Raw genomic sequence first — 9,922 nt, 5'->3', positions numbered from 1 at the left:
GATGCTGGCTTTCTTTTTCAAGTTGCTTTAAACAATCTTGAAACGCTTCTATCACTCCCGGATTTGATGAGTTTTTGTCCCTATTAGATTCCGGGGTATCTTTCAGTGTAGTGTCCGCGTTTTTGTGCGGTGTTCTATCCTCTAGATCTGAATCGTGGTCGTTGTCATGGTCGTCCGCCATGGTGATGTGATGACTTCCAGGTCCCCGGCAACGGCGCCAATGTTTTGAGGGTTACCTGAAACTGTAGGTCGATCTCGGACGAGATCTTCTGTGCTGGTCGGAGATGACGTGTCCGACTGGTGGGCGACGGCCGGAGCTGTCATGTCCGACTTGTGGGGCTGGCCGCACTGCTGATCCTTCGTCACCGGAGGGTGGTGGTACCTGCAAGGGACTCCGATGCTTAAGCTAGCAAGGGTATTAAGTAGGTTTTTTGTAGAATCAGAGTTTGAGTTATACTTGGGTGCTCCAGTGTATTTATAATGGTTGTGGGCTGACCTTTTTAGGTAAGATAAGTTAGTTATCTTATTTTATCTTATCTTATCTTTGGGTGAGGTCAGCTTATCTTTAAGGGAACCGCCTTTATTTCTATAGGCTTGGACTGCCTTCGGATGTGGGTCGTGTTCTTCTATTTGGGCCCTTTATTGGGTTTTCCTGTCAATTTGGCCGATCTCTTTGAGAAGAGGTCGGATAGTCGGACTTGAAGAGGTCGGTCGCCTTGTTACTAATCATCCCAGGTCGGACAGCTCGACCCAGAATATGAACACAATTCGATCATGAAAATTTTAGGCGACATATATATAATAGTAAATTTAAATTTTATTGTTGTCAAAGCACAAAAGTTAAATAATTGCTTTTTAGGTTCAAATTTTATAAATAACAAAGAATTAAAAGAAGTTTAGTTTCTATAAACTATGAATTTTTTGCTTTTGCTTTTTGTAATTAGTTTATTCCGATAAATATTAACATGAGCTAACATAACAGATTAAATTTTGACATGACAAGTTCAAATATTGACCTGAAAAAAAATTCCATGTCAATATTTAATTTGTCATATTAATACTTGCATGGAACAGGATAATGACATTGATATTAAAATCAAGCAAAAGACCAAACTGGTCGCAAATTGATAATTATTATGGAACTTGGCACTTTCTTAACCACCTATCAATATCATAACATGGTCTTTTCTCAAAAAATACCCAAAAAGAGAAAAAGAAAGAAACAATCCAGCTAACATGTGCTATTTTTTATTTTATTTTGTCGATGACTTGATGTCAATATTCAAATTTGACTTTCAACATGACAATATTACAAAATTGTTTCATTATATACGATCTTCATTACATCATCATAAATTACATGTCTCATCTCTAGGTAACTTAACTGCTTTCACTTGGGAGCATACCAAGATGTTCCACTTCCATAAAAGATTTAAAATGTAAATGAAGTAAAGAACCCACCATCATGAAATGGCAGGACAAAGCACTCAATTGGCATGCTCGATACTTGTGCGTAGCTTCTCATGATCTTTATCTCCACTTCTATATTGTGTCATTTTGATTGCATAGTGTCACGGCCTTAGACACACTCCAACACTACCGTGCAGACATTCAGACTTACTCAACTTCTTGTACTAAGACCAAGTAGTAATTAACAAAAAAGCTAAGAACACAAGAGAAAGGAAACTTTGGTGGAAAAAATCCTCTATTTCTCAAGTGTTTGTTATAAATGACTCAAACTCCCAAACTCTAACTCTCACCCCTATTTATAGCCATCCACATCTTCAATGGATGGTTAGAATTAAATCTAATCAACAGTCCAAATTAATCATCTAGAACATTCACTACAAATATCTATCCTACCCTATTTCTCTAAATATTTTTAGATTATTCCACACTACTATTCATACTTCTATATACATCCACACTCTTTTAGATTACTCTATAACCTTGCAGAATCTTCTAAAACCCTCTAGGATATTCCAAGACCTTTTAGAACATTCTAGAACGTTCCAAAACCATTTAGAACATTCTCAAACACTCCAGAAAATTATACAAACACCGTTAAATCTAACCTTCTAAAATTTACCGTGACAATAAACTCCTACAGAAATTGAACATAAATTCACATTAATTTCAAGGTCATCCCAACTTCACAAAAAGCTAAGAAAACATGTTTGAAACTAGAAGTTATACTGATCGCCTTTGAGATAAAAAGATATTACAGATAACATCCTTCCGTTCGTAAAAGTATATATGGATCTTTTATAAAATTTAGGATATCTAACACTGGGTACCTTATATTTTATAAAATGTGACACTAACATCCTTTATAAAGTATAAACATGATACTCACCAACTCAGACGCTCAATACCTTGTAAAAATGTGACATTAACACCCCCCTCTTCCTCTTTTAAAGATGACATTTACCAACGTAGAAGAGAGGTCAATGTAAAGCATGACAAATCAAGAGGTGTAATTTGTGATATCATCTAACCCCTGGGGAGGTAAATATAGTTTACCATTACAACAAAGAGGTGATGCCAATGTCCAAATAATAGGATAAATTTGAACAAAATGGCAATGGTATGAATATAGAAGCATAGAGAATAATATAAAGGTCGTTACCCTCTGGCTTTGAATGTTATAGGTGCCATTATGTTTATGTATGAATGATCTAGAAGAATATTATCCATTTCATAACAGAGGAAACTAGGGTATTCAACAAGGTTACTGAGGAGTAAACGAAAATAGCAAGGAACATAATCATTATGAGAAATCTCCTTACCTAAGGCACAGTTGCAGCACACATCATAAAAGCAACAAAATAGAGTGCCACTACTTCCATTCAGGCCACTTAACTGAATCTGTGGATACTTTCTTCATTCTTGATGTACTAGATGTGTTTGAGGAATCATGCCATATCATCTCCATCTGACAAGTAGAAAAAAAATGGTCATTGATATGCAGAAGAAAGATAAAGATGTTACAGAAGAGCTTCAAGCATGACTGTTAGGGTTATATATATATATATATATATATATAAAAGAAAACTTTCTTGTTTCAGAAGCTGTAGATGATGCTTCCAGGTTGTTCATTAGGTCATGACAATAGTCCTCCATTCTTAACAACAAATCATTCCAAGCGAATTTGAAGCAGTTAATGATAACTCCATTCAGTAAAACCATATACTAGCATTATTCTATGTGTGAGCAAGAATTTCAATGAACAGAGACAGATGACACACCCTTCCAACAACCACTGTGTCGCCTTCTTTTACACCTAGTTTCATGAGAGACTTATACACACCACAAGCTTCAAGAACATGCTGGAATCTTCTCTCTGAATCGTGGTACCTATTAAAGATGCAAAAGTTTCCATGAGACTAGGAATTAATAGGAGCTACTTCAAGCATAGTGGTACCAAATATGATGCACATTTTTTTACCCCAACACCTCAATCATCAAATAAGCTCATATATGAATTTGCAAACAACTAAAAATTAAAAGTACAACATTGGTAATAAGAAAGAAATAATATTATGATTTTTTCTTAATTTTTAAGTTTGTCACGTTTTCAGTCTTCAACCTACCGCCAATTTGTCATTTGGATAAAACGTTGTAATCCAGCTCCAACTACATGCCAAATATTTGACTTGCTGTCGTGAAAAATTTCAAAATCACCAATGGATGCGCTACGCTGCTTCTGTACAGCATCAGCAACATGGTTCAAGTTTGTCACATCTGCTCCATCTGAAACAAATCAAATTTGTTCAACTAAAGAAAAAAATTTTAAGAAAAAAAATTCAGAGTCAAAAGTAACTAAGAGGTAAAGCTTAGAGGGAGTAATAACCTTCATAGTCTTCCATGTCTTCTTTGCTTTTTCGCAAAAGCTCATAAGCAGCACAGATAACTTCATGAGTACCTTCCCTATTGACAGCACTCATACAAAAGGGTGTGATCCCACGAGATAGTAGCTTTCCTTTGAAGGACTCCCAGTGTTTATATCCCTCTGGGAGGTCCATTTTGTTATAAGCAACTATAAAAGGCTTCTCAGCGAGTTCAGGATTAAACAGCTTTAGCTCTAGACGAACTGCATCAAACTCAAGATCTGGTTGTGGCGATGACCCATCTACCACATGTATCTGAAAGGGGGAAAAGTATAATTTGACTTCATGATACCATGCATCAAGAAGGGAAGGTTCATACAGGGAAAAATATGAACATATTCTACATAGGTGGTCGATGTTTAAATCAATAGAAATAGATAGTTCATTGATCACTCTTTGGTTCAATTGCAAAATTGAAAATCAACACAGATATTACAGAGATTCAGAATAGATTGGGTTCAAAACCAAATTATATATTTAGAGAAACAAAACAGACATGCTTTAGGGAAAAAAGAAAAGGAACGTTCAGTGGTTATAATACAGATGATTATGAGTCTAATTTTCCAGAAACTGGCTGATGTTTTCTGGCCTCACATCATGGGTGTGGTAAGTGGTAAATCTAATGTGAACACAACTCCACCACAATAAAGACTTCTCAATGTAAGCTATGTATAAAAGGACAGCCCAGTGCAAAGCATCACGCATTATGCAGTTTGGGAAGGGTCGCACCTAAAAAGTATAATGTATGCAGGCTAACATGATGCAAGTATCAAAGTGTTGATTCCACGGCTTGAACCCATGACATAAGGTCACTAAGGTAATACGAAGACGACTAAATCGTTGCTCCATAGTTCCCCTTCTTAGGGTAATATATATCTAGCAACATAAAGCAGAGAAGAGGGGGGGAAATTATATCCCATCTCAATCAGAAACACCTACCAGGGTGGAACACCTTTCAGTGTGTCGAAGAAACTCATGACCTAACCCAAAACCTTGGTGTGCTCCTTCAAGTAGACCTGGAAGGTCTGCTACTACCATTGTTGAATCATAGTCAAAGGAAACAACACCCAGATTGGGTAGTAGTGTTGTAAAGGGATAATTTGCAACCTCTGGCTTTGCAGCACTAACTACACTCAAAAGTGTACTTTTCCCAGCATTTGGAGCACCTACTATACCAACATCTGCAACAAGCTTGAGCTCTAACTCCAACCACCTGATCAAAGAAACCATTAACAAAAGTCAGTAATCTATAGAGTCATGTAAGCCACAGCATGCGCTAAAGAAAGGTCACAAGCTCAATCAAGTAGAAAAGTTTTTCTTTTCAAATAAAAATATCCATATTCTATATAAGTATTTGAACATGACCAAACATCTGTTCCATGCATATTTGGATACGGAAGGCCTGCATTTTGGCAGCTTTTATGGTCATAAAGAAAAATAAATCTTGAGATTCATGGGCATCAGTGCATCACCAATCACTGAACAAAAAAATCTAGAAAAGAATAAATGACAATGCTCTTGCATTTGTAGTGATACATGATATTGATACATGTAATGCACAAATCGCAATAACAAGTTTACTTTCTGTTAAACACAAACCACATTGCATCGCTGAAATGCAAATATAACTCTCAGTCTATCATTGAGCGGAATATCAAATCAAACAAGCTTCAGTAAAAGCAGAACCAAAAGCAAGCAAATGCTAAGTACAAAAAGTAAACTTGCCATTGCCATTTGTAGAGAAGGGGAAAGAACACTCTTTATTTGTCTATCTAAGCTATCAACCAAGGCATTGTTAAGAAAATATTAGTGTAGTCTACTTCGGGTTCTCTTCAAAAAAGGAAAGACAATTGTGATTTCTAAACTGTTTTGAATGCGAAGTGGGTGGTAGAATAATTTATCTCGAGTTTAAAACAATATATAATAGGCCAGCTTATAACAAACTATAAAATTCTATCACTTGCATTCAAACATGTATTGATAGAAATATTTTCGATCTCATGCACAACAATAGTACACACTATTTACAGCCTATAAAAGAATGGATTATAGAAAATAACTCACATTCTGTAGATATGAAACAATTAGTATCAACATAAACTTACATTTCTGGGCCCTCTTCGCCATTTTCAGCAATCTTGGGAACCTTATTATTCCCAGACTTGAATGAAGCATTCCCTCTGCCGCCTCTTCCACCGGGTAGCAGCAGAGCCCTCTGCCCAGGTTTCACCATCTCAAGCAGCACCTCCTCCTTCCCTGCCTCCCTTACCACTGTTCCCGGTGCCACCTTCACCACCGCATCCTCTCCCTTCGCACCGCTCATCATCCTCCCCTGCCCGTGTGCTCCTCTTCCTGCCCTGAAGTGCACGCTCTTCCTGAACGGCAGCAGCGAGTTCATCGATCCGTCCACTTCCATGTACACGTTCCCTCCTCTCCCTCCGTCGCCGCCGGAGGGACCGCCAAGAGGTACGTACTTCTCGCGGCGAAACGCCACCACGCCGTTCCCTCCATCGCCCGCCTTCACGTAGATCTTGGCCCGATCGAAGCACCGCATCACCGCAGGCACTCCTTTCTCCTTCGCTGGCTCTTCTTCGAAGCTCAAAAGCTCGCTGTCTTCGTCAAATAAGTCATCGTCTTCGTCTTCGTCTTCGTCAAATAAGTCATCGTCTTCGTCTTCCCCGCCGTCCAATTCGGCACCACCCTTTCCCTCGAAAACTGCTAGTGTTTCATAATTTCCTTCAAAATTGTCACTGAAATCTTCTTCTTCTTGAAGTTGCTTGTTGAAGTTTACAGGGGTTGATTCAGCGAGCTTGAGTTCATGGGAGGTGCAGGAGGAGGGGGCGGAGTAGTCGTCCTTGGGGGGAAGGCGAGCATAGGTGGTGGCTTCGCCACCGGGGAGTAGAAGCGGTTCGGGAGGGGTGGAGTAAGTGGTGGCAGTTTTTTTGTTGTTGAATTTAGGGTTGGATTGGTGGGGCTTGTTGGTGGTGGTGCGGGTGGGTCTGTTGTTGTGTGTGTTTGGGCGAGCTAGTGCATTAGGGGAGAAGCACACTGAAACGGAAAAAGCCATTCGGCAATGCCTCTAGCAGGTTGCGAGAATCGGACTGGTCAATGAATTGGTGAGGCGACTGGTACACCGGTTCAATGGTTCGACTAGGGTTCAACCAGAGTTCAACTGGTTTAATTAAATATTAAATAAAATTATTAAAATTTAATATATAATTTTAAATATTTAAATTCAATAATTTCTAACCTAATAAAATTCAAAATTTCACAATTTCACGTAATAAATTGTCCATAATTTATCAATAAGAATTCATAAACAACTTTAAACATCAAAATTTATAACTAAAATAGATCAAATATATAACAAACACATAATGTTCTACTACCAAAAGAAACAACATTGACAAACAAGTTTTCAACTAAACAAAGACACTACTGCAACAACAACAACAAAGTCTTGTCACACTAGGAGGGTTGGTCAACAAAACAAAGACTCTAATCATAAAAAATCATAATCATCATTAAGTGCTTCAAGATCTTTAATATACAGTCAACAAAAATTGTTCCATCAATAAAATCAACTCACAATCAGAAAAATCTCTAAGAAAAATTCAACAATTTCGTATTGATAAACATCTTAAACCCATCTTGTTTCACTTCAACTCCATTATTACTGTTACTAATTTACTATTATATTAACAACCAACAATAAATATCACAAATCTGATTATTAATTTTATGTTCTCAGCAATCAAATGAACAATATCACAAAATCAGATTATTTTAGTTTAACCTATAATTTTAGAAATAAAATAAATAAAATCATAAAAAAGGGAAAAAAAACTGGTAAAGAACAGAGTGAAGCAAGCAGAACCGTAGCAAAGAGGTGAGCAGAATGACGACGTCACTCGAAGAAGCAAGCAGAACCGAAGAAGCAAGCAGACGTCACTCGCGGTGGAGAACGGCGAGGCGAGCAGAGGCGACGACCGAGCAGCCCTTCGCGGCGGCGACGCCAACAGCTCCAAGCATGCCTTCGTGCGACGTCGAGGAGAAGAGGAGCAAGGAGAAACGAGCAGACCCAACCCACTGTCTGTCCCCGCCGGCAGCGACAGCAACCTCTACCGGAGAAGAGTTCGGCGATGGAATGGTGGCTCGGTTCGTTAGGGTTAGATTTTTTGCACTGAGTGGGGGGCGTGGGTGGGTTCCGGGGGATGCGGGGGCTTTCTTTAGTTCTTTGTTCTTTCACTTTTCAGAGAGAAGAGAGGAGTGGGACGGGGATGCGTTTGGGGAATTTGATTTAAGGTGTTTAATTTTTTTTTTTAAAGGGTAAAACGGCGCTGTTTGAAAGGGATAACACCGAATCGAAAATTTTTAAAAAATCGGCCAGGTTCAGCAGTAGGCCTGGCAGCATGGACCCTATCTGCGGGTATCTAATCCGATCCAACCCGATCGCGTAAATCCTATCCGCCCAATCCGCACCCTCCATAATATGTGTTATATATGATTAAAATTGTTACATATGAGAGTTGAACCAAGAATCTTAAGCATGTGCAAAAGCTTTTTGGCCACTCAACCAAATTTATAAATTTATAAATTTTGCTCATTTATTTTTATAAAACATATTTCTCATTTAATGAGATATAAATACAATTTTTAACAATCTAATGGCCTCTATTTTTGTCAACCCGCGGGTAGGGTCGGATACCCGCGAGTTGAGTGCAGGTAGGGTTAGGGTTGGGTATTTCTCAACCCGCGGGTAGGGTTAGGGTTGGGTTCAAACCCTACCCTACCCTACCCATTGCCACCCCTATTCAGCAGTTCGCTCGGTTTGACTAATTTTGTCAGTGTTTTTTATTAGACTAAGGATAACAATACCACCTGAATCTGCGGGTATTCATTCTGCTCTGATTCGTTTGGAGTAGATAATTATCCGACGAGATAGATTCTTGGATGGAACGGGTTCTTGGACGGGACAGAGGGTCGGGTTTAGGTAATACGCGCTCCAGTATATATATAATATGTATAATATATATAAAATAATTAGTAAAATGATTAATAATATTATATTATATTTAAATTTTTACTTTAATTTATGTCATGTATGTGACGAAGATTATATAAATTTTGAAATTTTATTTTATTTATTAAATTTTAATAATTAATAATTATAGAGACAGGTAAGGGCGAGGCAGGTACTCACAGGCAGGTTAGGGTTCAATTTTTTACTATCTGTCAAGGTTGTGAGAACCGAATCGGTTAATACACCAATAAAATTACTGATTCACTAATTTACTAGTTCGACCGAGATTTAACCAAAGTTCAACCAATTTAATTAAATATTAAAAAAATTTATTAAAAAATCTATATATAATTTTAAATATATAAATTCATCCTATAATCTTTTATTAATAGAACTTAGATGCTCTGAGTTTCATGCTTTCTAAAACTAAAATAAATAAATTGATAAAAAAATTTCAATTAAATAAAGAAACTCTTCATCATAAATCATAATTAACAACAACTCAGACTTAATCCAAAAAATTAATAAATTATTCCAAAATCATTCTAATAAACAACTCTTTAGAATCATTATAATCAACAAAAACAAAAACAGCAACTCACAATGGTTACAATCAACCAAAAAAAAGGATTCAACAGCAACAAAAATTTTGTCCGGAAATCAAACTCCAAAATCAACATAGGAGCAATTCAGAATCTGAGGATCATTATAATCAACTCCAATTTTATAAACACTGCAACTCGGAATAAAATAACAACTCCAATTTTATAAACACTGGCAACTCGGAATAAAATAACAAATTCACAAAATCAGTAATAGAAAATATCTAAGGATCAATAACAAATTCTTTCCGAAAAATTTAACAAAATAAGCACAAGTTTCATAAACATTGGCAACTCAGAATAAAATAACAAATTCACAAAATCAGTAACAAAAAATATCTGAGGATCAATAACAAATTCTTTCCATAAATAAAAAGTACATGAGTTATTTATACTAGTGGGAGAAG

The 9,922-nt window shown here is 37.1% G+C and overlaps 1 protein-coding gene across 5 annotated transcripts; it reads right to left on the bottom strand.

Annotated features, from left to right (window-relative positions):
* Window positions 1–1,219: 1,219 nt before the first annotated feature.
* On the bottom strand, window positions 1,220–8,277 carry LOC112738009 (GTP-binding protein OBGC, chloroplastic). 5 transcript variants are annotated; one of them, XR_003169183.3, is made up of 8 exons: window positions 7,768–8,236; window positions 5,996–7,062; window positions 4,830–5,103; window positions 3,854–4,145; window positions 3,594–3,753; window positions 3,249–3,357; window positions 2,790–2,935; window positions 1,220–2,104 (listed from the first exon to the last, which is right to left on the bottom strand). XR_003169183.3 is itself a non-coding variant. In XM_025788225.3 (7 exons), exons 2-7 carry the CDS (start codon window positions 6,955–6,957, stop codon window positions 2,840–2,842), a joined length of 1,893 nt encoding a protein of 630 aa, XP_025644010.1. In that variant the 5' UTR covers window positions 6,958–7,062; window positions 7,768–8,277; the 3' UTR covers window positions 2,612–2,839. The 5 variants fall into 5 exon arrangements, 2 of the variants coding, with proteins under 2 accessions (XP_025644010.1, XP_025644011.1); XR_003169184.3 differs by having other exon boundaries at window positions 1,220–1,596; XR_003169185.3 differs by lacking the exon at window positions 1,220–2,104 and adding an exon at window positions 2,454–2,500.
* Between the last annotated feature and the right edge of the window lie 1,645 nt (window positions 8,278–9,922).

Source organism: Arachis hypogaea, chromosome 13, assembly GCF_003086295.3.
Source record: "Arachis hypogaea cultivar Tifrunner chromosome 13, arahy.Tifrunner.gnm2.J5K5, whole genome shotgun sequence".
In the NCBI taxonomy this organism is placed as follows: domain Eukaryota; kingdom Viridiplantae; phylum Streptophyta; class Magnoliopsida; order Fabales; family Fabaceae; genus Arachis; species Arachis hypogaea.
Note: the sequence above shows the minus strand (reverse complement) of the source record. Positions and strands in the feature narration are given on the sequence as shown.

Bases quoted from the DNA above. Each gene is read 5' to 3' on its own strand.
- LOC112738009 (XM_025788225.3), bottom strand. From the start codon at position 6,957: ATGGCTTTTTCCGTTTCAGTGTGCTTCTCCCCTAATGCACTAGCTCGC. The intron at 4,146-4,829 runs GTAGGTGTTTCT...TCCCCCTTTCAG, and splicing joins CTGAAAGGTGTTCCACCCTG to ATACATGTGGTAGATGGGTC. The intron at 3,358-3,593 runs GTAGGTTGAAGA...CATCTTTAATAG, and splicing joins ATCCAAATGACAAATTGGCG to GTACCACGATTCAGAGAGAA.